General features: G+C 40.1%; 1 protein-coding gene across 2 annotated transcripts in view; it reads right to left on the bottom strand.

Annotated features, from left to right (window-relative positions):
* Positions 1 to 25,924, bottom strand: part of RXFP2 (relaxin family peptide receptor 2) — a 72,126-nt gene that overhangs the window by 31,426 nt on the left and 14,776 nt on the right. For both annotated transcript variants that reach the window (XM_007960071.3, XM_073013207.1), the window contains exons 2-8: positions 20,380 to 20,526; positions 16,962 to 17,039; positions 13,614 to 13,719; positions 12,733 to 12,804; positions 3,811 to 3,882; positions 3,114 to 3,185; positions 905 to 976 (exon numbers count right to left, since the gene is read on the bottom strand). In XM_007960071.3, the coding sequence (XP_007958262.3) occupies positions 905 to 976; positions 3,114 to 3,185; positions 3,811 to 3,882; positions 12,733 to 12,804; positions 13,614 to 13,719; positions 16,962 to 17,039; positions 20,380 to 20,526 (619 nt within the window). The remainder of the gene's footprint in view (positions 1 to 904; positions 977 to 3,113; positions 3,186 to 3,810; positions 3,883 to 12,732; positions 12,805 to 13,613; positions 13,720 to 16,961; positions 17,040 to 20,379; positions 20,527 to 25,924) is intronic.

Genomic DNA, 25,924 nt, shown 5'->3' with positions numbered 1-25,924 from the left:
AAACATTAGGGAGCAGATGTTGTCAAAGAAACTATGAATGCATAAGTATGATCATATCCTAAGAACAGATGTTACACAGTTTAATTTTATGAGATGAAACAAAAGTATATATTGGGTAATAATTTTGAAGTTCATGGCAATTTTCCTTGTAAACTTGAGGTTGAAAACTTCAGGGCCATACCTCCAAAGTTTCTTCTTAAGGGCATCATTAATCATTTGTAATATTAAAGGGCCACATTGGAAACTGCATTAAATTGGAGAAGTGACAGTAGGGGGAATTTGGGGAAACAAAACAACTCATGAGCATGTTAAGCTGCACGATTAATTTATGATATTGTGATTCCTTTTGACAAATGGAAAAATAATGATGTTCTATGATCAGTTGTAAAGGAACATAATAATCCCCTGCTGATAAATCATTCCAGTGTATTAATAAACAGTGAAAATATTATTGTGAGAACAGCTGTCTTGGTAGGACAAAGATTTTGAAAGTTTCAGTGAGTCTTGCTGGGCAAAGGCACATTTTCCTCCATTAAAAGTGGAGTTGGAAATGAACTCCTGGGAGATTCTAAGAAAATATAAAAGTAGTTAGGATATGAAAATTAAAACTACCTTTGGTCAACCACTACAAATAAAAACATGCCTTAGTACTAAAGGAAATTAAAGGGGATAGAAAAATCAACTAGTAGGCTTAAAATATTCATCGTAATCTGGTCAGCTCTTCCCTTTGAGCCATGGCTAGAAAGTGTTATATTAACAATAACTGTGGCTGGAAACACAGGAGAAGTTTTGACTAATAAAAATTTTTGTGGGCTTGATTTTGTTAAAAGTTCTTTTTGTAAGCTAGTGCTAGATGTCATTACAATGTGTCAATAGACATATTGAAAGGTTGATGAATACTTACAGGAAAAACAAGGAATTTAATCCCGTAAACAAGCGCTGTGAAATTCTGGTTATTGGATTGTCATCTAGAATTCTGATATCAAGAAACATTTCCAATATTAGAGACATTTGTGAAATAAAACCTGCCTCCCCTCAACACCTGGCTTATGGAAGCACACACCTCCTTTGTGTGCTTCCATACTTGGCTCACCTGTCCCTTCCCTGAGAGCTTTTCCTTCCCTCTGTGGTTGGAGCAACTCTTTCCTCCAAATTCCTACAGCTTCCATCCCACTTATCAAGTTGGATCCTGATTGTTTTGCTTTCTCCCTGCTGCCTCCATCTCCTGCTGGACTTAACGACCCAGGTTGTATCTGTCACCTCTGGGTACCTGGGTCTGGCACAAACTCCATGTATTGAATGCATTTGGCCCCATAAATGCTCTAACCTACTGATTGACTGAGCTGAAGGATGAACAAAAATATAATTTTTAGGAAATCACAGAGGGTTCTTTGGTCTCATGGTGTTGAACTGATGTATTAAATAAGGTGTGTATAAATCAATGGATGGATGTCATGCTATCCATAAGGAGCTTTCTGGGTGAAAGAGTGAAACTATTTGCATATTCAAACCACTATTTTAAACTATATTTTGTAGAAGAAATGAGAGTAAGGGGACATAGGCCTCTATTCCTCTTGTTGCCTGTGAAGCCAGTTTGTGTTTCCTCTTACTTGCAGTGGCTGGTGAGGGTAGAATTGGGAGAAGGGAGCCACATTGAGCACCTACTATATGCCAGGAGCTTTGCCTGTGGAACCGTTATGTGATATAATCCTCACAACATCCCTCTTGAAAAGGAATTATAGTTTACAGATGAAAATAAAGAGGTCTAGGAAAATTAAGAAAGTTGCCTGGGCTGGGCACGGTGGTTCATGCCTGTAATCTTAACACTGAGAGTATGAGGCAGGCAGATTGCTTGAGCTCGGGAGCTGGAGACCATCCTGGGCAACATGGTGAGACCCACCCCGTCTCTACTAAAAATACAAAACATTAGCTGAATATAGTGGCTCACACGTGTAGTTCCAACTACTCGGGAGGCTGAGGTGGGAGGACTGCTTGAGTCCTGGATATTGGGGCTGCAGTGAGTCAAGATTGTACCAGTGCACTCCAGCCTGCATGACAGAGTGACACCTTGTCTCCAAAAAAAAAGAAGGAAAGAAGGAAGGAAGGAAGGAAAGAAGGAAGGCAGGCAGGCAAGCAAGCAAGCAAGCAAGAAAAAAGAGGAAGGAAGGAAAGAAGGAAGGAAGGGAGGGAGGGAGGGAGGGAGGAGAGCCTGGAAGACTAAGCATGGGGCTAAGGGTGAGAAAGAAAGAGAGAGAGAAAGAGAGAAAAGAAAAGAAAAGACAAAAGAAAAAGTTGCCTGGAAGACTAACCATGGGACTAAGGGCAAGGCACACAGAAGGGCCTGGATGAAGCTGAGGCCCTGGCTTTTTCCACTAGACCAGGCCAACCTGCAGAAAATGGGCAAACAATACGGAAAGCCTTCTAACCGCCCCTTGTGTATTTTCCTGGTGAAAGCACAGACATCTGACGTGAGGTTTCTTGGAACGGAGCTGGTGGCTAAGTCTGAAAAGTGGTGAAATACCACAAGCTATCATGTTTTCAGACTTCTCTCTGAATGCTCTGGAAAGCAGAACAAGTTCTTAACTTGCTTACTTTTCAGTACAGTGGTTGTCAGCAGAGGTCAGTTTTTCCTCCCAAGGGACATTCAGCAATGTCTGGAAACATTTTTAGTTGTCACAACTCTTGGGAGAAGGGGTATACTACAGGCATCTAGTGGGTAGAGGCCACAGATGGTGCTTAGCATCCTAAAATGCACAGGACATACTCTGACCTTCCACCCTACCCTTCCCCAAAACAAGCATTAAGTGAGCAAAAATGTCAGTAGTCCTGAGGTTGAGGATTCCTGCTCTTGGTGAGCACTGGATGGATGGATGGCTTAGCAAGTCTACTGCAGAGCTCAGAAGGCCTCCTGAAGAAGCTTGGCCAGCTTCCTTTTCACATAACCACTACTTGACATGACATTGAATTGCCTGGGTAAAGTTCTGCAGATTATATGATAATCAGAAAAGTAGGTATAAATATAAGATATGTCAAACAGTGGAAACGATACGAGCACTGTTGTATATCATCAAGACTAGGATCCTTTATGGAGAAAGAAGAATTAGAGTACTTACAGCCAAGTTAGCTGATGTAAGTCTTTGAATATTCCAGGTCTGAGAGTTGTGATGCGGTTGTGGTTGAGATATCTACAAAGAGCATGGGTGAGTTAATTAGGCAAACTCAACACCCCATTTTAGTCACATATAATTAGAATAGGAGCCACTATTGATGATTATGAATATGGACATCTGTGTCTGAAAGCACTCAGCTGAATGAGCAGAGGGGGCAAAATCAAGGGGTATCCAGAAGGTACAGATAATCACAAGCCCAGTGTGTGTAACACCAGGGCCGGGGCAGAGAAAGTGGTCCTAAAATGTTCTGGGATACTACATCATGTTAGATTATAAGGGTATAATAACTAAGTATGTGGGGCAATTTTTGCTTTTGTCCTTTTTGGTGACATCCTTAGTAGACTAGCATTTTAAGAAAACACATAGCAAGTTATCAAGAGTTAGAAAAGAAATAAAATGCTAAAATATTGCGGAAGTGACCCAAGCTAGAGAAGACAAGCTTAAGGAGAACCTTTATATGTCTTTGGTAAAGGTAGGAATCTTTTAATAATTCTTTCAGTGTAGTAACTAATCTAAGTACTTCGTGATAACCTATTCCTCCCATTTCCCTACGATCAAGTTGAGGCTTGAAAAAGTACCATTCTATCCTTTTAGTCTTTACTTAAAATTATACCTACAATATGAGAAAGAAGTTACTCACAATATTTGTAGATTATATAATCCAAAAAATGCTTTCCTGGATATGTGTCTAATGCAATTACGCTGAAGAAATCTGGTAGGAATAAGATAGGAGAGTCAGGTGATTACGGTTTATGGACTATATTAGGTTGTTGAACATGTTCTCCACTTTCTTTACCTGAAGACAACTATGAAATTGCCTCATAAAGTACAAAGTCCTATTCTCATGTTGGTGAGATGTTGTCAGTGAGAAATGGCTATGAACTAGCCAATGCTTTTCTCACAGTACTCGTGCAATGAGATTCAGGCATTTCTGATTCATACCACTGAACTCCAGTGTGATGTGTCTGCGGAAGGATCTAGTCTTGTTTTGGCAAACTGGAACTACGGTGACCATCCTGTTCTGACGGGCAGGAGTTTCTGGCCTTGTGAGACTAGCCAGCCTCTCACTGCTGGACTTTCTTCCTCTTTGTGCACAGAGATGCACCTTTAACTCCCCATTTATCTTTATTCTATTCCCGTGAATAAAGGAGAGGGCAAGTTTTAATTCTTTTCTATTTCATGATGCAAAGTGAGAAGGACAAGGCAAGTTAGGTACTCAGAATATCAAAGGACATCAGTAGTTGAACCAGGGCAGGTATGCCAATTTCAAGTCACAGGATCAGGACTGACTTAACCTCTGAAGCAACTTAACAATACAGTATTGATTCCGTAATTGCACTGTCAGGAGTATCTAAGTAAATAATTTCCATTTGCTGTCTTCATTGTACAATGGGAAGTTAGCTCTGAATTCCTATTCTCTGAAGGCTCTCAGGGTCAGGCAATACCTACACCAATAGTAACAAATTGTTACGTAGTCTTTTGAATGGCTTCCATTTCTCTTATTTTGGTTTGAATTGCTTCCTAAACTATTACACAATACTGTTTCATTGCTATGATAGTCTACTGCAAAACTATTTGTAGATCACATGCTCATTTGACATCTGGCTATACTGTGAATTTTATTATACCATGATTATTTCGTAGCAGAGCTCCCAGCCTTTGCCTCTGAGTCACGATTGTGTTATAAGAGTACCAGGATGGCTGGGCGCGGTGGCTCAAGCCTGTAATCCCAGCACTTTGGGAGGCCGAGATGGGCGGATCACGAGGTCAGGAGATCGAGACCATCCTGGTTAACATGGTGAAACCCCGTCTCTACTAAAAAATACAAAAAAACTAGCCGGGCATGGTGGCGGGCGCCTGTAGTCCCAGCTACTCGGCAGGCTGAGGCAGGAGAATGGCGTGAACCCGGGAGGCGGAGCTTGCAGTGAGCTGAGATCCGGCCACTGCACTCCAGCCTGGTTGACAGAGTGAGACTCTGTCTCAAAAAAAAAAAGAAAAAAAAAAAAAGAGTGCCAGGATAGTGACTCTCTCAGACCTCAAGAGAGCCAGGTAAAGCCAAGATCGGAGTGGCTACCAGAGGCCAGGAAGAGGGGAGATGAAGGGGCACAAATGAATATTTATTACCACTAAACTATACACTTAAAAATGGTAAAGATAGTAAATTATATATATTTAACTTCAATTAAAAAAAAGAAAATGAAAGTAAATAAAGGTTATTGGAAAGGAAAAAAAAAAAAAAAGCCAGGGTAGGCTTCCAGCTATCAGCAAACTCTATCTTTCACCCCAAGTACTTTACAAACATTGTCATTTTCCCTCTGTTCCTCCATGTGCAAAGGGTTGGTACTACAGAGCATTACATCTGTGGTAATATGCAGAGCATCAATTTCAATCCTGCAAAGTAAACTTGAAACCCAGTGTGACCTTGTGCCATCTTAACCCCCATTCCCTGTACCATATCTGTGGGGAGATGCTTCACAGAGCAGCATACATTCTGCTTTTGGTTTAAGATTCTGCTATGAATAGGATGAACTCACGCAGATCAATATCTGTTTTAGCATTTTCAGAGCCTTGAGACTGATGCAATGAAAGTTAATATGATGAATTATGTTACAGTAGCAAATGAAAATAGAAAAAGAACAAAATACTGTATTGTAGGTATATTGAAGTTTCTCTTAAATATACAATTCACTACTTAACTAATGCTATTCACATTTTATTCAGGATGATAAATTCAAAAATGGAATGAATGTTTTACCTACATGTTGTCACATCTTGAAGAGATGAGTGCAGTTGCAAATTGTGAATTTGACCTTATGCTTTTGTCTTATAAGTCAAGGGAAAGAAAGAGTAAAACCAGTCATCCACACAACTCATCTGATGTGTACAACCTGTCTCCCTTCACTGACATCACTTAAAACTCAAACTCTTACATAATGAAGAGCTTCTCGTCTTCTATTTAGTTGGCTGGCTGCCTCCCCATAGAGAACTGTAGTGCCTCCCACATTCCATGTCTCAGACTTAGGCTGCTGAACTTGAACTCCATCCTCCAGTCTCTGCTATCTTCTTTGCAGAATAGTAGCTTAAAGAACATGAGGGGATATCTGGAAACATGACAACTTGGCCAGTGGTGCCCTCTTTTTATTCAGAGCTGAGATATGAGCCCATTTAATATACTTTACACTGAATGCCTTTTCTAAGAATAACTTACAGGTTCATGAATTCCTGCTGTTTCAGCTGTCAGGACTTTTCAAGCAGAAATGCCAGGAATTTATGTACCCGAAACTAAAGCAAATAAATGCTTTAATGACATGCATGTTTATAGGCTATTTCTGAATGTGCCATTTTGTATTCAAGATTCAGGCAGACACCTTGGATTTCGTTTTGTTGCCAGTGATTGTATTTAACAAGAACCCAGATTAAGAAGGAATTCCTAATTTATAAAAGGTTTTTGTTACAATAAGGAGGAGAACTGCTGTTTGTTTCCATGGTAGCAGTGATAAAGTATTATAGTCAATCCCACAAATTGTATTTTATTTCTCTGAAAGGTCATTTGAAACTGCATCCACCCCCAATTTAGAAAGGCCTGACATTTTAAAAGATTATTAAAATGAATAAACCGATCAATAGTAAAAGCATTCAGATCAGTTAAGCAACACTTATTCATCTGGCAATTAAGATTTAATTTTGATTTAGGAATTTGGGTTTTTTTTTGTTTTTGGATGCCTAAATGACCTCAACTCCACTGTGAATATTCAGAGTATTCCAGACAGGAGACTGCCTTGACATTAAATTTGGTGATCTCGCAGGACAACAGTCCCCAACCTTTCTGGCACCAGGGACTGGTTTCGTAGAAGACAATTTTTCTTTTTCTTTTTCTTTTTTTTTTTTTTTTGCTTTTAAGACAGAATTATGCTCTGTTGCCCAGGCTGGAGCGCTGTGATGAGATCTCGGCTCACTGCAATCTGGACTTTCTGGGTTCAAGCAATTCTCCTGTCTCACCCTCTTGAGTAGCTGGGACTACAGACACACGCCACCACGCCTGGCTAATGTTTTGTTGTATTTTTAGTAGAGACGTTCACCGTGTTGGCCAGGCTGGTCTCAAACTTCTGACCTCAACTGATCCACCTGCCTCGGCCTCCCAAAGTGCTGGGATTATAGGTATAAGCCACCGTGCCTGGCCAGTTTTTCTATGGATGGGGAGGGGGTATGGTTTCAGGATGATTCAAGTGCATTACATTTATCATTAGATTCTCTTAAAGCGTGTACAACCTAGATCCCTTGCATGTGCAGTTCACAATAGTGTTCACACTCCTGTGAGAATCTAATGTCATTGCTGATGTGACAGGAGGAGGCAGAGCTCAGCTTTGCTTGCTCGCCCGCCACTCACCTCCTGCTGTGCAGCCCAGTTCCTAACACGCCACAGACTGGTACCCGTCCGTGGTTCAGGGTCTGGGGATACCCCTGTCATAGGATATAATCTGTTAAATATGCAGATTAACTTTATTAGCCCAATACAGTCTAAAACACATATTTGTGCATGTCTGTTCTCTGCTGAAACAGAATAAAATTCAGATGTCTTAGCTGGCATACAATCATGATTCAGTGACCTCTCCGGCATATGCTCCATCATCTCTTGTGGGGATGCCTTTCCTTTAGGTAAACTGCCTGTTCACTCTCTTCTCAACATCCTTTGGACGTTTCTACTTATGTTTCTTCTCCCTGGTGAAGATGCTCCCCACCTTCTCTTTAGTTCTACATGTTAGTCCTACCCATCGTTCACTCAGCAAATACTCATTAATCCTTGTGGGTTTCTTACCAGGTATGCTACGACACAGGCCTCAATAGACTAAGAGAGAACCAGGAGGGCCGTCCAGCCCGTGAGGAGCATATGGTGGCCAGAGAGTTATTCCTTCAAGAGGGAAAGTGAGGGCTTCATGAAAATAGAATTGTAGTTGACCCCAGTCATGTGCAAAACTCAAACAGTAGAGAATACTGTGGCAATAAAAATGTGTATCTAGTTTTATTGTAGAAGCAAGAAAGTCTTAAGGAAAGTCTCAGTTTGCCTCCTGGAACCTGTTTTATAATGTTACGAGATAATGTAAAAGGAACAACTGCTTATTTCTCAACTCCTACTTTGTTCCTGTCTTCTGGATCAAAGAAGATGGTCTCAGGATTGAAGAAATGGAAAGGCTATATGGCAGGCAGCTCAGTGAAAGCCCAAGATGGTAGAAGGTGTTAATCAAAATTAATTAAAGCCCTCTAGTTTGGAAATTTTCTCCTAGAAATTGAGAAATGCCAAAAAATGAGAATTATCAAATTATGGTCAATTGCTGAGGAATCCAGAGAAAGGATGAGCAGCTGGAAAGTAAAAGATGGCAAATGTAGTCTTAAGTTCTCAAAAAGGTAAGAAGTTGGTTTCACAAGCTGTGGTTGGATGAGCTCAAGGCTGGTCCTGGGAAGATCATAGAACAGGTGAATGTGATGCTACTTTGTCTATGCCTCAAAAAGAAAGTGACCAGGACAGTTCATAAGAAACCACATGGTAGACCAACTTCATTTTCTTCTTTGAAAGACTGTGCAAAACTATGTGATAAACATTGTTACATGTCTGCTGGGCACTGATCAAGCAGTTTTATAATTTTTTATAGACAAAAGAAAGAATGATACATATTCTTATCTGAAGGATGGTGATGAAGGAATATAGAAAGACAGTTTGGTGCTGTTCTCTTCAATATTTTACTCCATGACCTGGGTGAATGTAGTTAATCTTATTTGCAGATGACATAATTATGAGAGGAGTAATGACTATGATGGAAAACACAAAAAGACCTTCACTCTCTGGTAAGAAAAGCTGACTCTAACAGGATGAAACTGACTAGGGATATATTTAAGCACCCACAACTAGCTCTCAAATACTAAGTGCATGAGTACAGGATGTAGCACACACATCACTTAGCAGCAACACATGTGGCATGGGATTAGACATTATAGATCAGTAGGAGTTAAGAGTATCAAGAAATCATCAAAAGAGCAATATTCTTCCCCGTTTGCCTCGGTCATGGTACAGTGATAACAGTATATTTATTCTAGGTGTCACCCATCAAGACAAATGTAGGCAAACATATGCAGATTATTGTGACCAGAATGATGAACAGATTTGAAACTATGTCCTTTGGGGAGGAATTTAAGGAACTGAGGATACTTAGGGAAGAGGTTTGTGGTGTGGTGGAGGGTGATGACAGCTAGTCTTAAATATCTGTAGACACATGTAGAAGACTGATTAGATGTGTTCTGAGCAGTCTTTTGGGGAGCTTTAGAGGCACCTTGAGCAGTGGTAATGTGGACAAAGTTATTAGTGAATTGTTTGAAATTCCATTTCCCCAGCACCTTCTAATCCTCTTTCTGGTTGATTTTTAACCCTCACCACCACCTAACAAATTGTATATTTTAAACTTTGTTTATTGACTATCTTTCTTGATTGGAAATTAAGCTCCACAAGCTTAATTTCATCTGTGGCTTTTCATCGGTGTTGTTCATGCTGTATCCTTGGTGCCTAGCACCTTGTAGGTGTCAATAAATATTCATCACAGGAGTAAATGAATATGTGGATCTTGCTAGCTGCTGCTCTCCTTCTACCGGATACCAAGAGTTCTGACTGAGGCCCACCTGGTTTCTTCCTCCCCCTGACATCCTTTCCTGGGGATGGTTTGGTATTTGCCACATTTGGTATTTGGGTCATTGTATGAGGATTGGGAAGAAGAAGGTAAGAGTAGATGGACAGGAGGGACAAGAAGTAGGACTGCTGCTGGGGTGATTTTTCTGGAAGTTTGGAAAAGAGCAGGAGGAGTTGAGGAATGTGGGTAAAGGGGATGGGGAGGAAAGGAGATTTAAGAAAGCATTGTTGAGCTTATGAGCTGCTCTAGGATATTTGAGTATAAAGAGCTTGAGTTATTTTCAAATCAAAGTTTACTTACTGGGTGGTTTCATTGATAATAACACATTCTGAGCCTGGACTCTGTGGGTGAGCTTCCAAAGGAGCATGGTCAGAAGGTTTGGGTTTGAGGCCAGTCTCTACTACTTGTCAGCTGACTGACTTCGGGCAAACAACCTCTCTTCCCAAGTGGCTTTCCTGATTCCTGAAACTGCTGTAACGGTGTCTGCCCCACCTCACAGACTTTGGGGATGAAAATTCCAAATATTGGAATTCTTTGTAAACTTTAAAAAGTAGTAGATGACTGTAAGCAATTGTGTTTTATCCCCCTGGGCTTTATCTTACACATAATAAACACTTGATGAATGTTTATTGATGAGCGTCTCATAACCTCTTTTCTATTAGTCTCTGGGAAAATTAATGCTTGCAAACGATCAAATAGCAGCTTGCATGGGGAGAAGCCCTGTCAGGTGATATTCAGGTTATGATGTGGTGCCTGTTTTCTCTGACAAAGTAGAATTAAACATTTACTTGGAGAAATTGCTAGCTAATCTTGGCAATAAAGTTTAATCTCTATCTTTTTTCACTTGGAAAATTATGGACCTGAATTATTAAATTGTTTCTATATTCTTCTCTTCAGTGGGCTAGCAGGGACTGGGACCACAGAGGGAGATACTGGCATAGAACACAGTTATGGGTTAATAGACCGAGGAAGGACATGGCCTGAGAAGTCTTAATTTTAACCCTCCTGCTTGAGCCTCTGGTGACCCCGCCCCCTCCCCAGAAGTCACCTTGCCCAAAATTAGGAGGCAAAACATATACAAGGGAATTCTACATGGGGTGGGACAGTCTGTGCTGGTAGAAATTCAGTTGAATGCTAGAACAATTTCTTTCCCTCTTAAGGTTTCTTGTTATGGTAAAGTAAGCACTACTTTGGACATCAGAAGACATTGACTGTAATTCTGGGTCTTCCACTTACTAGTTGTAGATCTTAAGTGAGTCATTTAACCATTGCAGACTTTAGTTACTTCGTGTATAATGAAAAGATTTAATTAGAAATTCTTAAAACTTCTATGACTCTAGAAAATAGAATTTCAATTGCTATGAAACAAGAATTCTGAAACAAAAAATCTCTTCCCTTCCTTTCTGCTAGTGCTATTTTTCCTCCCATATGTGTTATTCAGGCAGTGCAAAGACAATATTGATTCATCTAATGAACAGGTTGTGATTTTAGGGATTTATTGGAAGACTAGGAAGAGTGTGGTTCGAATTTCCTCTCTAGAGGAATCTGGACATGCAGAGTCAATGCATAGCTACTCTAGTGTGACAATGACATGACCACATACCCACATACTTTAGGATGAAGCAACAGGTCTGAGAGCAGCTGGGCTTTACAGAGGCCACAGTCAAACCCAGGTATGATTGAGTATTGATATTCACACAAGGTTCTACCTCGTGGACTTGCAGTAGCTACTTCTTTTCTTGTATGAGGAAATCTGTACCTAAATTCAGGAACACAAAATCCTTGATGGTATTTCAAACCAAATGTGTGTGCCCAGTATCAACAAAGATTCAGATAATTTTTATTCCTGGATTTTCACAAATTTCACATTTCTAGAAACTTTTCTCCTCTATGCTGGATACTGAAGGATAACACAATAAGATGATGGTACCGCCAAGGGGGCTTGCAGAGTGTACAGCATTCTCTTGCTAATTTTGTTATCTAGTCTATGGATCATCTCAGCAGGTGTAGCCCCTCCAGCACCCCAGAGCAACTGGCTCAGAGGGATTGACAGACACCGATCCAACTTACAAATGACTGATACACGAACCTGAATATTCTTGATTTATAAATGTGAATAGAAAGCATCCCATCCCTCTTACAGGAATGCTTTTATTCTCTATGCCATGCAGCTTTTCAAATACTTTAAAATGAAGACGTTGGGAAATTCATCATCCTAAGGTTGCTTGGTTAGTAGGGAATCAAAGCAAAGGAATTGTTTATGAAAATTGTGGTGCATCCTACCCTCCAAGAGAGATCATCTCTAGGGATTATATTTCACAGTTCACGGTTTTCTTTCTTGGATGATTCTGGAAGCATATTGGCCCTTCTTTGTCACAGAATACCTTCTCTGCTGATCATGTCCTGTTTATTGGCATTTTCTTTCCTCAGATATGTTAATATCATTGATTGCACAACTCCCGTGTTTTCACTCCTAACACCCTGGGGGATGTCTGTACCCTATCATTACGTATTTGAAATGATCTGATTGTTCTTGTTTATGCTGTCACTCTTTTTTTCAAGTGAAAAAGTGCCTCTGAATGTGCAATGTCATTTTCCCAATATCTTGAGGAAAATAATGAAACTGTGTATTTTCCTATTGAGATGTTTTACCTCGACTCGAAGTTAATTATCTGAAAAAAGTTTAAATAAAATGGGTTCAGCTCCTTTAAATTATGAAATGGAAAGATAACATACTTTTCAATGTTTTATTTTCTAATCTTAATTACATTTAGAAACATAAATATAATGATAAAAAGCTTGATATTTTATTTTATTTTTAGATCAAAAACATCTTATACAACCAAAAGGATTTTTTAAAAATAAATATGCTATTAATGGCTACTTACATCTTTTTAAGTTTTGTGTATTTGATGAAAACTTTATCTGGAAGACTGTGGATTTTGTTTTTCTTAAGAGACCTAAAATAACATGTAAAGCAAACTTCATTATGGATTTTCATGACCAACCCAACTCTTCCCTAGAAGCCACATGCTTGGGAAAAGAATATTTGATGATGTCCATTATACTAATCCATATTTGAACATGACAATAACTAAAAATTTGTTATGGGAGAATGAAAAGTTTATATAACAAAATAAAGTAGTTTGTGAATATTTGACATATGTATCTAGTTAGTATAGGAGACTGGAAAGTCCACGGTGATTTAACTTCTTTGTTTTTACTCTCTGGGTGCATTAACAAACCAAACCAAACCAAAAACCAACCAAAGATCTCAACCCACTCTTGCATGCCCAAATGATGACATGAATGCAAATTCCTGAGGCTTTCAATAACTTTATGCAAAGTACAAAAAATCTTGCATGATATAACATATCTGCTAGCTTCATGGATCTTTTTTATCTTTGCAGTCTTGGATAGATTACCAATGTTAAAAATGGCATAGAATAAGTAAGCGTGCTTCCTTTTTTAAAAACAAAAACATTTCAGCACAAGCACAATAGTAATCATACATAAATCAGAAAACAATTGAAAATAAGAACTCCAGGCCCACAGACATTTATGAGTTAACTGATCCCGGCTAATCTAACATACAGGGTGTAAACCATTTTTTCCCCCTGAATAGGAAGCATGGAGAATTATCTGATGACTGGTAGTTTTAAACAGAGTTTCTATTATTTTGCTAACACACACGCAACACTATTGGGTTTTTCCTTGGTTTTCATGTGACTATAGGGACAAATATCACCAATAATTAAGTTTTACTCACAGTAATGTCACATTGTTAGAAATCATCGGCACAGACTTTAAGTCACCATTTACACATTCCAATTCAGTTTCTTTGCAGTCACAGCATTGTGGATACTGTTTTAGAACTAATGGGACAAAAAGAGTAAGATTTCACTAGCAAACAAATACATTTCTTTAATTATGACTTTGCCTTTAATAACTGATACTGTTTTCTTTTCATTGAATGTATAAAATTTACATCTGTTAAATGAACTCATTCAGCCCCTAATAAAAGTAAATAAGAATTCTCTCCTACTCAAATGTAGACTAATGTGTTAATCTCAGTTCTAGCTTCTAGTAGTCATTTCAGAGACGTTTACCAAGTGATTAGAAAAAACACACAAAATGTTAACTAGCATAAACTCATCTAGTGAAGCAAGATTAAGTTCACTTCAATGAAAAACATTAGTATGATTAATTCTTAATGGATATGACTGAGTCAGTTCAGTTCATTTGAATACCATAAAATAGTTGCTCAATAAATGCTTTTTGTTTAAAATCAGATTCAATTTTTTTCTTCTTTCAAACTTCCCTAAGAACCATGAGAAGACTGAGATGCAGGTTCTACCATAACAACACTGGCACCTTACTAAAATCCATCCAGCTAGATATTCCTTCATTTTGGTTCTTTGTTTTTCATCACTATGAAGTTGAAAGTTGAAGGTAAAAGTTACAGAGAAGCTGCAAAGCTGAGATAACCAAAGATCTAGCTATCTGAAGCGTTCAGAAGAAAGAAGGATTCAGGATGTACTCTGAAGGGACTTACATAGTTACTAAGATAGTGGCATGTAAAGAAGTGAGAAATCTAAGGAGAAGCCAGGCCAAACTGGTCCATAGGACAATCAGTCTGTGTGTGTGTGTGTGTGTGTGTGTGTGTGTGTGTGTGTGTGTGAGATAGAGAAGAGGGCAGAGGAGAGAGAGAGAGACTTTGAGAGAGAGAGTATTTTTGGAGTCTGATTTCTCCTCTGAGCCTATGAATATTTGTATGATAGAGCTAAGAATGTGAGAGTTATTTTTGAATTTATTTTGTTATTTCTTTTAATGTAAGTATAAGTTCTTTTTAGTTGCCCTGCTTCTTTTAGATCACTCTTATCCAAATGTTATTTTAAAAATAAATTTTACTGAATTTTATTAGTAAAGCCAACAAACTTCTACTGAGTATATACTTAATGGAAAAGATGCTTTTAGTGTATAAATTTTTGAAAATATTTTATGTTGTCTATACATATATGTTAATTAGTTCAACTTCCTAAAGATAACTTTCATATGCTTATATCAATATTTACTGACATAACCACCATTGAAATAGTGCTTATATGATTAAATTGAAAACCTGTGATTGGAAACTTAATTTACCAATAGAATAATTTCATAGGGTCAAGCTGGGTGTGTCGCCAAAACCAGAAATGTGAGCATTAACTGTTTACCCTCCATCACCTGTAAGCCAATCATGCCCCCAGGCTCTGTGGATTCTTTTTCTGAAACGCCTTTTGCATCTCTCTCTACCTCAGTCTTCTCAGTGGCATTTCCTGGGGATTGGAATAAATATAATACCCAGTATCTCTTTTATCATCATTCTTTCTCCTCCATCTGAACATGATTGACATTTTGGATCAATCGTTCTCTGTCCTGGGAGGCTGTCCTTTGCATTGTGGGATGTTCAGCAGTAGCCCTGGCCTCTACCCACTAGATGCCAGCAGCAACCCACCCCTCTCCATCAGGACGACCAAAAGTGTCTCCAGGCTGGGCATGGGTGGCTCACGCCTGTCATTCCAACACTTTGGGAGGCTGAGACGGGTGGATTGCTTGAGCCCAGCAGTTTGAGACCAGCCTGGGCAACATGGCAAGACCCCATCTCTACAAAGAATATGAAAATTAGCCAGGCATGGTGGTGCATGTCTGTAGTCCCAGCTACTCGGGAAGCTGAGGTGGAAGGATCACTTGAGCCTGGGAGGTTCAAGGCTGCAGTGGGCTGTGATTGTATCACTGCACTCCATCCTGGGCAACAGAGTGAGACCCTGTCTCAAAAAAAAAAAAAGTTTCTAGACACTGTCAGACGTTCTTTGCAGGCACTGTTGCCGTGGCTGAGACTCACTACTCTAATTCATTCTCTACAATTCTAATGAAATAATCTTCCTCACATACATTTCTGATCATGTGCTCTTCCTCCTCATTAAAAAATAAAATAAATATAAGACCAAACCAAACAAACATTAGGCCCAAAACTATGATGATTGCCTGTTGTATACAGTAGTAACCTTGAAAATGGGATGTGGGCAAGACGACTCATTGTGGGTTAGGTAGAAAATAGTAGAGCTTTTGGTTGTATTTATTTTTAATCTTATCCTTTTTTAGTTTCTAATTTTCATACAGAATATTCTTGTGCATTATAAAGTATATAAGTGGTCATTATAAGCTGGTATTATAAAGTACATAAAATACTGTTAGTGTAGTATTTGATATGTATATGTTATATACATATATTTACATATACATACTAAAGTATGTAATTGTACATTCATCTTCCTAATTATTTATCTATGTCTCTACATATACACATCCCCCCATAAAATTCTGTCTACAGGATAGAGGCCACACTTCAATGTGTGCACCAAAACTTTTCATGGGCTGGCCCCAGCCTTCTAGGCTCGGCTCCTGCCCCTCCACCTCATGCACTCAGAATGGTTGTGAAAAGGCATCCTGCAGCCTGCTGCGCATCTTCCAACCCCAGTGTTTTGCTGATCTTGCTCCCCTGCTTGTCTTGTCACCTCGTAGCTTTCCTCCATCCAAGGACTTCAAAGTCCATCTGAAATGTTATCCTCTCTGGCAATCTTTCCCCATCCTCAGCACAGCCATCATTTCTTCCAATGGGCTTCCCCATTCCCTGGTGCAAACATTATTCCTCCCTTTTAGCAATAATATTATATCATCACTGCTTTTGTAAGGAACTGTCTTTCCTACTACATGTGAGGTGTTTGTGGGTTAGAACTCCGTCTTAGTCATCGTTGTCCTCTCAGTGCCTCACATCTTTCTTGAAGAAAATAATGAAAAGGAATAAGAACTTTACTATGAGTCACAATTATTCAATACTTATATATTCTTGCAGTCAGAGAGTACTGCATGAAAATAGCATAAATGGAGATAAAGGTTGTTTTCTTTTTTCTTCTTTTCAATCCCACAGGCAGACAACAGACCTGTTAGCCAGTGAAATACATTGAACTAAAGTGGAAATTCCAAAGGGAATTTGTCACATTACCCATATAAATCTGTGCATCACAAATCATGTTTTTCACAAAGCTGATACTGTCTTTGAATCAAAACCACTTACAGCACTTCTGTGTTAAGGCCACGCTGTTAGCATTTCCATGGACTGTGCCAAATATGGTCGCCCATCCACTAGTGTCACCTGTGAAATGATGATTGAGATGTGTCACTTATTCTAGAAATTAAATACCATCTTACAAAAGTTTAACAATTTGGTAATGATTTTAAACTAAAATATGTTTAAGTATTAGAATGATTGATCTTTTAAATACATAGTAAGGGAGAAAAAGTCAGGCAAACATCTGCAAGGTTTCCCTTTTTTACATGAAAAATACACCAAATGTATGTGTCATAAAATTTGCAGTGCAAGTATGCAATTATTTTACATAAATATAAATGTCTTGGAAAATATCAACTATGTCTAATACTGACATTTTCCACGTTTGACCTTAATTTTGAGAACCTCCGAAGAAAATATCTGAATGTTGTTTTGTCACGTGCATCCTGCTGTATATGTAGAAACATACTTGATAGATATATTGAGTTCTGATAACATTTATGTCATCCGACTTTTTTTTAATAAAGCAAAAGCAAAGTTTCTTAAAGGCTTTTTTCTGGGTGCAGTGGCGCTCGTCTGTAACCTCAGCACTTTGGGAGGCTGAGATGGGAGGATCACTTGCATGTAGGAGTTCAAGGCCAGCTTGGGAAACATAGGGAGACCCTCTCTTTACAAAAAATAAAAAATTAATTGGGCGTGGTGGTGCGCACCTGTAGTCCTAGCTACTTGGGAGGCTGAGGTGGGAGGATAGCTTGATCCCAGGAGGTCACAGCTGCAGTGAGCAGTGATCACGGCACTGCACACCAGCCTGGGTGACAGAGGGAGACCCTGTCTCAAATAAATAAATAAATAAATAATAAAGGTTTTTGAGTCCTGCTGAGAAAAATAACATTTCCTCAATTTGTCATATATTAATGTCAGTTTGTCATATGTACATATAATGTATTTGCCAAATTTTCCTCTTCTTTTTGATAAATCATATTTTTTAAAAAGGAGGCCTAATTGTGAAGTATTATTATTTCAGTATATGCTATAAAATAATAAAATATTCATTATAATGTAAGATACTGAAGTTCACACAAATACCTAAGTAAATTAAAATAATTGCCCACAGTCTGCTTTGATCCTTGGAATCTTTATTTCTATTTCTTATTAATATTCTCAATAATTCTACTATGATGCTGCCTCACTTGCTTTATTTAATTTGGGTTCAGAAATCCTCATGGGGTAAACATTCATGGCTTCTGGTTCCCACGCAGCACAGAGGAAAGGATGAGAATTTGAGTAACTTGCCCATTGGCATCCAGAGAGTTGCCCCCAAAACTAAGCACTGACTGTGCACTCTACTGCTCTAAGCTCTGTGATAAGACTGAGGCCTCTTCTCAAGGAGTTCCTACCTAGGAAGATAAATGCAATGATAAGGGCTGGGCACATAATCCCATAATCCCAGCCCATAATCCCAGCACTTTGGGAGGCCGAGGCAGGCAGATCACCTAAGGTCAGGAGTTCCATACCAGCCTGGCCAACATGGTGAAACCCCGTCTCTATTAAAAATACAAAAAATTAGCTGGGCATGGTGGAGGGCGCCTGAAATCCCAGCTACTCAGGAGGCTGAGGCAGGAGAATCGCTTGAACCCAGGAGGCAGAGGTTGCAATGAGCCAAGATCACGCCATTGTACTCCAGCCTGGGCAACAAGAGCAAGACTCCATCTCAAAAACAAACAAACAAACAACATCAACAACAATGAAAAGATAAGGCATTCTACTTTGTGCAGCATACAGATATACCCAGGGTGCTGTGATAACACAGATAAATTGCGGCCATCCTAGAACGGTGATACAGCATCAGGGAGGCCAGGGAAGCCCTCCTGGAGGAGGAGACGCTTAAACCGGGCCCTGAAGAATGAGTAGAAGTGATCTACGGGAAGTGTGGGCAGAGGCTGTGTCCCTCAGAGGGAGGCATGCCTGAGTACCCAGGGGCAGGACAGAAGATTCTAGAGATGCATGCCGTGGGCTTTGCTGCCCCACTTTGGTGGGTGGTTGGGCAGTGCTGAAGAGGTAGCTCTCTGTGGGAGAAAACACGCAGGATTTTTTCTGATTAACTAGACATATCAGCCTCTCTTGGCATCAGTTTCCTCCAGAGAAAAATATTTTTTAGGTTTCAATAAACAGAGCTGAAATTGGCCTGCAAGATGCTCTGTTATCTGGCCTCTGGTTACCCCTTCATTGCCTGTGTATACCGCTGTTCACTCTGCTTAAGTCACACACACTATGAAACACATCATCCTGTTTCAGTCAGCCTTGGGCCTTTGCACTTGATGTTGCCTTTGCCTGGAATTCTGCCCCTCTAGAATATTTCTTTCTTTCTTTCTTTCTTTTCTTTCTTTCTTTCTTTCTTTCTTTCTTTCTTTCTTTCTTTCTTTCTTTCTTTCTTTCTTTCTTATTTAGTTCTCAATCCAAGCGTCATCATCTTATAAAGATTTTCTCTGGTTACGTCCTTGAAGTATCCCTCCCTCCAAGTTACTTTCTATTTCATTATCCTGTTTCATTGCCTTACTTATCACTCAGATTATGTAATTCCTTACATACAGGTTTATCATCATCTTAGTTCACATTATCTATGTGAACTCCACAAGGTCAAGACACTTGTCTCCCTTGAGCTCACTGTGTCCCAGTGATTTGGAGAGCTCCTGGCACATAGTGGGCACTCAGTATAGGTTCATTCTATCAGTTAATTCTCTAGCTAGGCCCATTCACACTTTATGAATTTTTTTTTTTTTTTTTTGAATTGCAGTTTTGCTCTCATTGCCCAGGATGGAGTGCAGTGGCGCGATCTTGGCTCACTGCAACCTTACCTCCTGGGATCAGGCAATTCTCCTGCCTCAGCCTCTTGAGTAGCTGGGATTACAGGCACCTGCCACCACGGCTAGCTAATTTTTTGTGTGTGTTTTCAGTAGAGACTGGTGTTTCACCATGTTGGCCAGGCTGATCTCAAACTCCTGACCTCAGGTGAGCCACCTGCCTCGGCATCCCAAAGTGCTGGGATTACAGGCGTGAGCCACCATGCCTGGCCACTTCATGAATATTCTTGGAGCTGAACCAAATTACCAGCCATAAGGAGGTAGTCATAGAAAGTCCCTTAAAATTAAAATATGAGTATTGAAGTAGAATTTCAAATATAATTTTATTTTTATAAAATATAACATTTTATGATACTGTATTTCTGACTTAAGCAACTTCAACATACAAAAATGCAGGTCGTTATCACAAATACATCGGGGAATCATTATTTGTGTTTCCAAGGGAGTCCCTACAGAAAACCAAATCAGTTTTCCTAGTTTATCACAATCATTATCCAATGGACCCACAGTTTTGGGGTGTTCATAAAGTGAGGAACACAAGGGGAGCCAAGGGGAGCACTCACCACAGTTCTCTTCGTCCGCCCCGTTCCCACAGTCATCCTCGCCATCACAGTGGAAAGCTCGGGGCAAGCACTTGGTAAGATTCCCACAGGGAAAATATCCTTTTTGGCATGAAGGAGTGATCATGCTACCTTGAGTCAGTGCAAAATCTACATGAAAGAGGGGCAAAAAAAAAAGTGTTACCATGGCTAAACTCTCTCTGTGTTATCCCATTTAATTTTCACAAGAACTATATGAGTTGAGTTCATCTGGTGTTCTTAGTGCACAATTTCTTTGAATAATATTCTTAATGACAACTTTATTTTTTATTTTTAGACGGAGTCTCACTCTGTTGCCAGGCTGAAGTGCACGATCTCAGCTCACTGCAACCTCTGCCTCCCAAATTCAAGCAATTCTCCTGCCTCAGCCTCCTGAGTAGCTGGAATTACATACGTGCACCACCACGCCTGGTTAATTTTTGCATTTTTAGTAGAGACGGGGTTTCACCATGTTGGCCAGGCTGGTCTCAAACTCTTGACCAGCCCACCTTGGCCTCCCAAAGTGCTGAGATTACAGGTGTGAGCCACCTCGTCCGGCCAGTGATAACATTTTAAACAGCCATAATCACACCGAATACCAGCTATATCAAGAACAGAATCAGGGTTCATTTTGAATTCACTTCCACAAGGTAATCATAAACAAAACCAGATGTATTGTCCTAGTTTTGTATGGAAGCAAGGAGTCATCCACCCTTGAAAACAGAAAGGTAAAACCACGAGCTAATAGGGTCAAACGGATAGATTTATTTACTTATTAATCTTTTACAAGAAAGATTTGAGGTGACATGATAAAAATATACCTGCAAAAGGAGAGTTTAAGTGTGAGTTAGAGAGAAATCCAGAAACACATTAGAATGAGGGAAACTAGGATTGAACATTGAACACTCATCTATGGTATCTGCTGGGTCTACTGTTTGCCAGACACTTCACACAGTGGTTATCATTGTTAATCTTTCAGCCAGCCTATGGTATGGGCGATATTATCCTTCATGTTTTGGGATTAGGGAAGTTAAATATCTTGTGTGCAGTGGTTCATCTGGGAAGTGACACAGAGTGGCTTTGAATTGTCTCTCTGACTCCGTAGGCCCACCCTTAGCCATTGTACTACAAGACTATCAGCCGATTCAGGAATCTGCATTTCAAGGAGCATAAATCAGGACTAGTTAGAAACAATCTTCTGGTGCAGGGTACATAAGAGAAGACTAATGAGAGTTGAATAACTGCTGAGTTGAATAAGAAATTAAAGAAAGGAAATATAATTGACATTTACAAAAGTATTATATCTATGGATAGGATGACCAAAACAATTCTAGCAGTTTAGATGTAAGAGATATTCTTTCAATTTTGAGAGAATACTTTTCAGAAAATAAAGAGACATGTTCGTAAGTTGGCTAATAAAATTACGGAAGTCATGTATTTTTAAAAAAGGAGTTCTGTCCAGGTGCAGTAACTCACGCCTGTAATCCCGGCACTTTGAGGCCGAGGTGGGGAAATCACTTGAGGCCAGCAGTTTGAGACCAGCCCGGCCAACATGGTGAAACCCTATCTCTACTAAAAATACAAAAATTAGTCAGACATGGTGGCACGTACCTGCAGTCCTAGCTACTCAGGAGGCTGAGGCAGAAGAGTTGCTTGAACTTGGAGGGCTGAGGTTACTGTGAGCCAAGATGGCACCACTGCACTCCAGCCTGGGCAACAGAGCTTGACTCTGTCTCAAAAAAAAAAAAAAAAGAAATGGAACTTCACAGAAATTGATTTAAGGAGAGTGTAGACACAAGAATGGCTATTGGTCGGCATGACTCATCGAAGGGAGCAAAGGATGTGGGTAAAGTGCTCCTAACCACGCCACTGAAGGCTGGCATCATGACCTGGGATTCCCTTGGGCTTGTGTGGGAGACGATATTTTTAACATAGCGGAAGGATAAGGAACAAACTTTAGTAGGAACATCATCTACTTTGTGCTGGGCATTTCCTAGTTACTTGATTTGATGTTAATGGCAACTGTGTACAGTTGGCATTAATATCCCCAAATAAAGATGAGGAAATGACTGAGAACACGAAGGCACGTCTACTTTGATTGCTGGGAAAAATGCCCTTGTGAGGCCTGAGCCCTCCAAGCACATGCTGCCTTGTGGAGAGACGTCCTCCCCTGAGGCCCCTCAGGAGACTCTCCTAAAGGAGGTAGAACCTGCTGCTCTCATTAACAAAGATGTCATTTGTTAAAGGGCAGGAGTTGGAGTTTAGGCACTAAAGCTACGTCTGAATTACAAATACACCTAAAGCTTTCAGTGATGTCATTAGGGAGGATGAGTAGATCATTTCAGCTTGAGTCGTTTAGTCCTGATGACCCTGGAGATCCAGCAAGCACGGAAAAGGAGAGCCTCTGGCCCTCTCTGGGGGCAGCCGGGTGTGCTGGTGCACACTCTCGGAGGCTGGTGTGGCCACAACCTCTGGGTCTTTTCTGACTGAGGAGGAAGACTCCGAGCGTGGCTTTTGGATGTTTTCCTGCTCGTTGGCGTTTTGTTCTTACAAAAGCAAAAATTATTGTCTCACTATTGCTGCAGTAGTGGATGAAAGATTCACTCTCGGCAACTAGGCATAAGACCAGTCAAATCTGTGACTATTTTAGGAAGACTTCTCCGCTCCTTGGCACTGGGGTTGGCTTGTTAAGCCTATTCACGCAGGGAGAGGCATACTGAGTCATAGATTTTAAAATCCCTCAACTTCTTGCTTGTAAAGATTTCTGTAGGAGGCAGATTTATAAAAATGAGTAGTCCTCCTGTGTTTGCAACATGAATGAGAGAGAGAGTCAATATATCTTCGTGTAGTGGCTTAGAAATTTTTTTAAGACAGTAATTTACAGTCAGAAATATATTTTATATCACAGTCCAGCATACACCCAGCCATAGCCACACTCCCAACACACACCTACACCCCCACACTCACTCTCACACCCACACACACTAGCACACACCCACGAACCCTCATCCCACAGCCACACCCACATCCACGAAATGAAAAAAATTTTCCTGAAATATCACTCTTTTAAAGTTATGTGGGATGAGCTTTGATCCTTGCTATTCTATCTTATTCAGTTGAGAAGGGATCATGTGCCTCTCAGTTGATTTCATGATCCCCTAATGGGATGTGACCTACTATTTAAACACATTCGTTAGTGATGATGCACCTCAGAGACACTCAGAGCTGGATTACAATTCTCTGTGCCACTCACTAGCCATGTGACCTTCAGCAGGCTACTTAACCTCTTTAAATCTTAGTTTCCTCACATTTAAAATAGAATTAATGAGAACATCTCCCTTGTGGGTATGTTTCGGGGACAGACAAGCTGATGCGTATGAAGTGGGGAGAGTGCCTGGCCTATAGTAACCCTGGGTTAATGTCGGCACACAGGCAATTTCCATACAAGATAAGAAAATAGAATATCAAGAAGGAAGCTCTATGTAAAATGGAAACTTGCTGTGCCTCAGCATTTCAAAATTTTTTATGTGACTTCTCTGAAAGAAATAATAGTGACCAAAATAAAAGCTTCCCCTACTTCTTTATGTTATTCCATCTTAAAAGCCATATCACATGTATGATTTTTATTTTATTTCACATCTCTTTTGCAAGCTGAAGGAGGACTGTAAATGATAAATAACCAAGAAAAATGTCCTTACAGCCTCCTAACAATATTTTCTTAACGTTTAGAAGAAGCGATTAAGCATTCGATTAAAGAGAATTTTGAAATAGAGAGGTGAGGTGATGTGAGTAGGATCTTTTGAAGGTGGCATGTGGTGTTTCCTTCCAGGATTTATTATAAAAATAGCTGTGAGTTGTGTTTTTTTGTTTTTTGTTTTTTGTTTTTGTTTTTGTTTTTCTTCTTGAGATGAAGTCTTGCTCTGTCACCCGGCTAGAGTGCAGTGGCACAATCTTGGCTCACTGAAACCTCCGCCTCCCGAGCTCAAGCAATTCTCCTGTCTCATCCTCCCCAGTAGCTGGGACTACAGACTCATGCCACCGCACCTGGCTAAGTTTTGTATTTTTGGTAGAGATGGGGTTTCACCATATTGGTCAGGCTGGTCTCGAACTCTTGACCTCAAATGATCCACCCACTTTGGCCTTCCAAAGTGCTGGGATTGCAGGCATGAGCCACTGTGCCCGGCTGACTGTGAGTTCTTTGAGGGCTGGACCTAACTAAATGCCCATTCACATGTTCAGAAAGTCTAGGCGACAGGGGCAAACAAGCAATCAACTGTCACAAATAAAAGGCATCAAGATGGTTTCCTTTTCCCTAGAAAAAAATTGAGTTGCATCTAGCAAGTGTGGACAAAGAAGGGGAGGAAGAGACTGAACATGTATGAATAGAACCTGCCAACTGCATTTCTCGTAATTCCCTGTTTTCCACCCCAGAGTGGCATCTTCCTGAAGACATTTCAAAGCACAAATTTTATATATAAGGAGAATAAATGAATACAATGTATTCCCCACCCTTTTTCCTCTGTGACCTATATCTCTATTGTCTAACTTAGTGTCTTACTTGGTGCTCAGTAGTTTTTTAAATGAACATGTGAATTAATGAGCCATTTATTTACAAATTTAAACAAAAGAATTGAAGGAAGAACCCTTTTCAAAATTTAAGCTTCCCAAGGCAGCAGATTTAGGCTGTTATTCTGATGAGAAAATATTGTTTAGTCTTTCATGCACTTCATTTATCATTCCGCTCTGTCATTATACAAATTAAATAATAATTAGAACCCCTGCTGTACTTGGTACATAGTGAAAAAAGCATCACTAGCTATCTGTAGAAAGTGTATTCTGTTGTCTATTCTTCCTGCCATCTGTGGGAGTGGGAAGAGACAGCTTTTATTGAAGCCTGGGGATTATAAAAATGGAGGATGCCTGCATCACAGCAGTGCTGATGGCTTCTGCAGTGGTTTCCATGGGACCCCTGCCAAACACACAGCTGAGTGGAGGCTCGAACATATAAAAGAGAATTGCTCAGTAATCGCCCTTCTTCTGTCTTCTGGTCAATATTCTGGACGTGTCTGTGCCAATAGATTTTAAAATGACGTTCAGATGGCCTTTTAAAGCCAACTGGACTGCTGCCCAAGGCTATTTTTTGCTGCCCATCAACCCTTCCCCTGGGTTATTGGGAAACAACAGGTGAGAACCATCTTTCAGGTCCTCAGTTTAAGAATTGATGGAGATATACAAGTCTCTTTTTGCTTTCTCTGTTTCTCTGCCAATGCTAGTCCTATATAAAGCTGAAGAAAGCCTGTTTCCTCTCAGCCAGATGTTCTGGCTCTAACACCAGGGACGATGGCTCCAGGGGGATATAGGCCAAGGAGGAGCGCATCGCCAAGGTGGAGTGGTGTTTAACCCAAGTCAGACGACATGGTCACCAGGGATGGCAATGGTGCTGCAGGGGGGGCTATAGAAATTGCCAGAGAAGCCTGTGCCATTTGCTCCAGAGAGCCAACTAACTGCAGTACCAGAGGAAACATTCATT

Source organism: Chlorocebus sabaeus, chromosome 3, assembly GCF_047675955.1.
Source record: "Chlorocebus sabaeus isolate Y175 chromosome 3, mChlSab1.0.hap1, whole genome shotgun sequence".
NCBI classification, from domain to species: domain Eukaryota; kingdom Metazoa; phylum Chordata; class Mammalia; order Primates; family Cercopithecidae; genus Chlorocebus; species Chlorocebus sabaeus.
The sequence above is the reverse complement of the archived record's forward strand: the minus strand, read 5'-3'. Positions and strand labels throughout refer to the sequence as shown.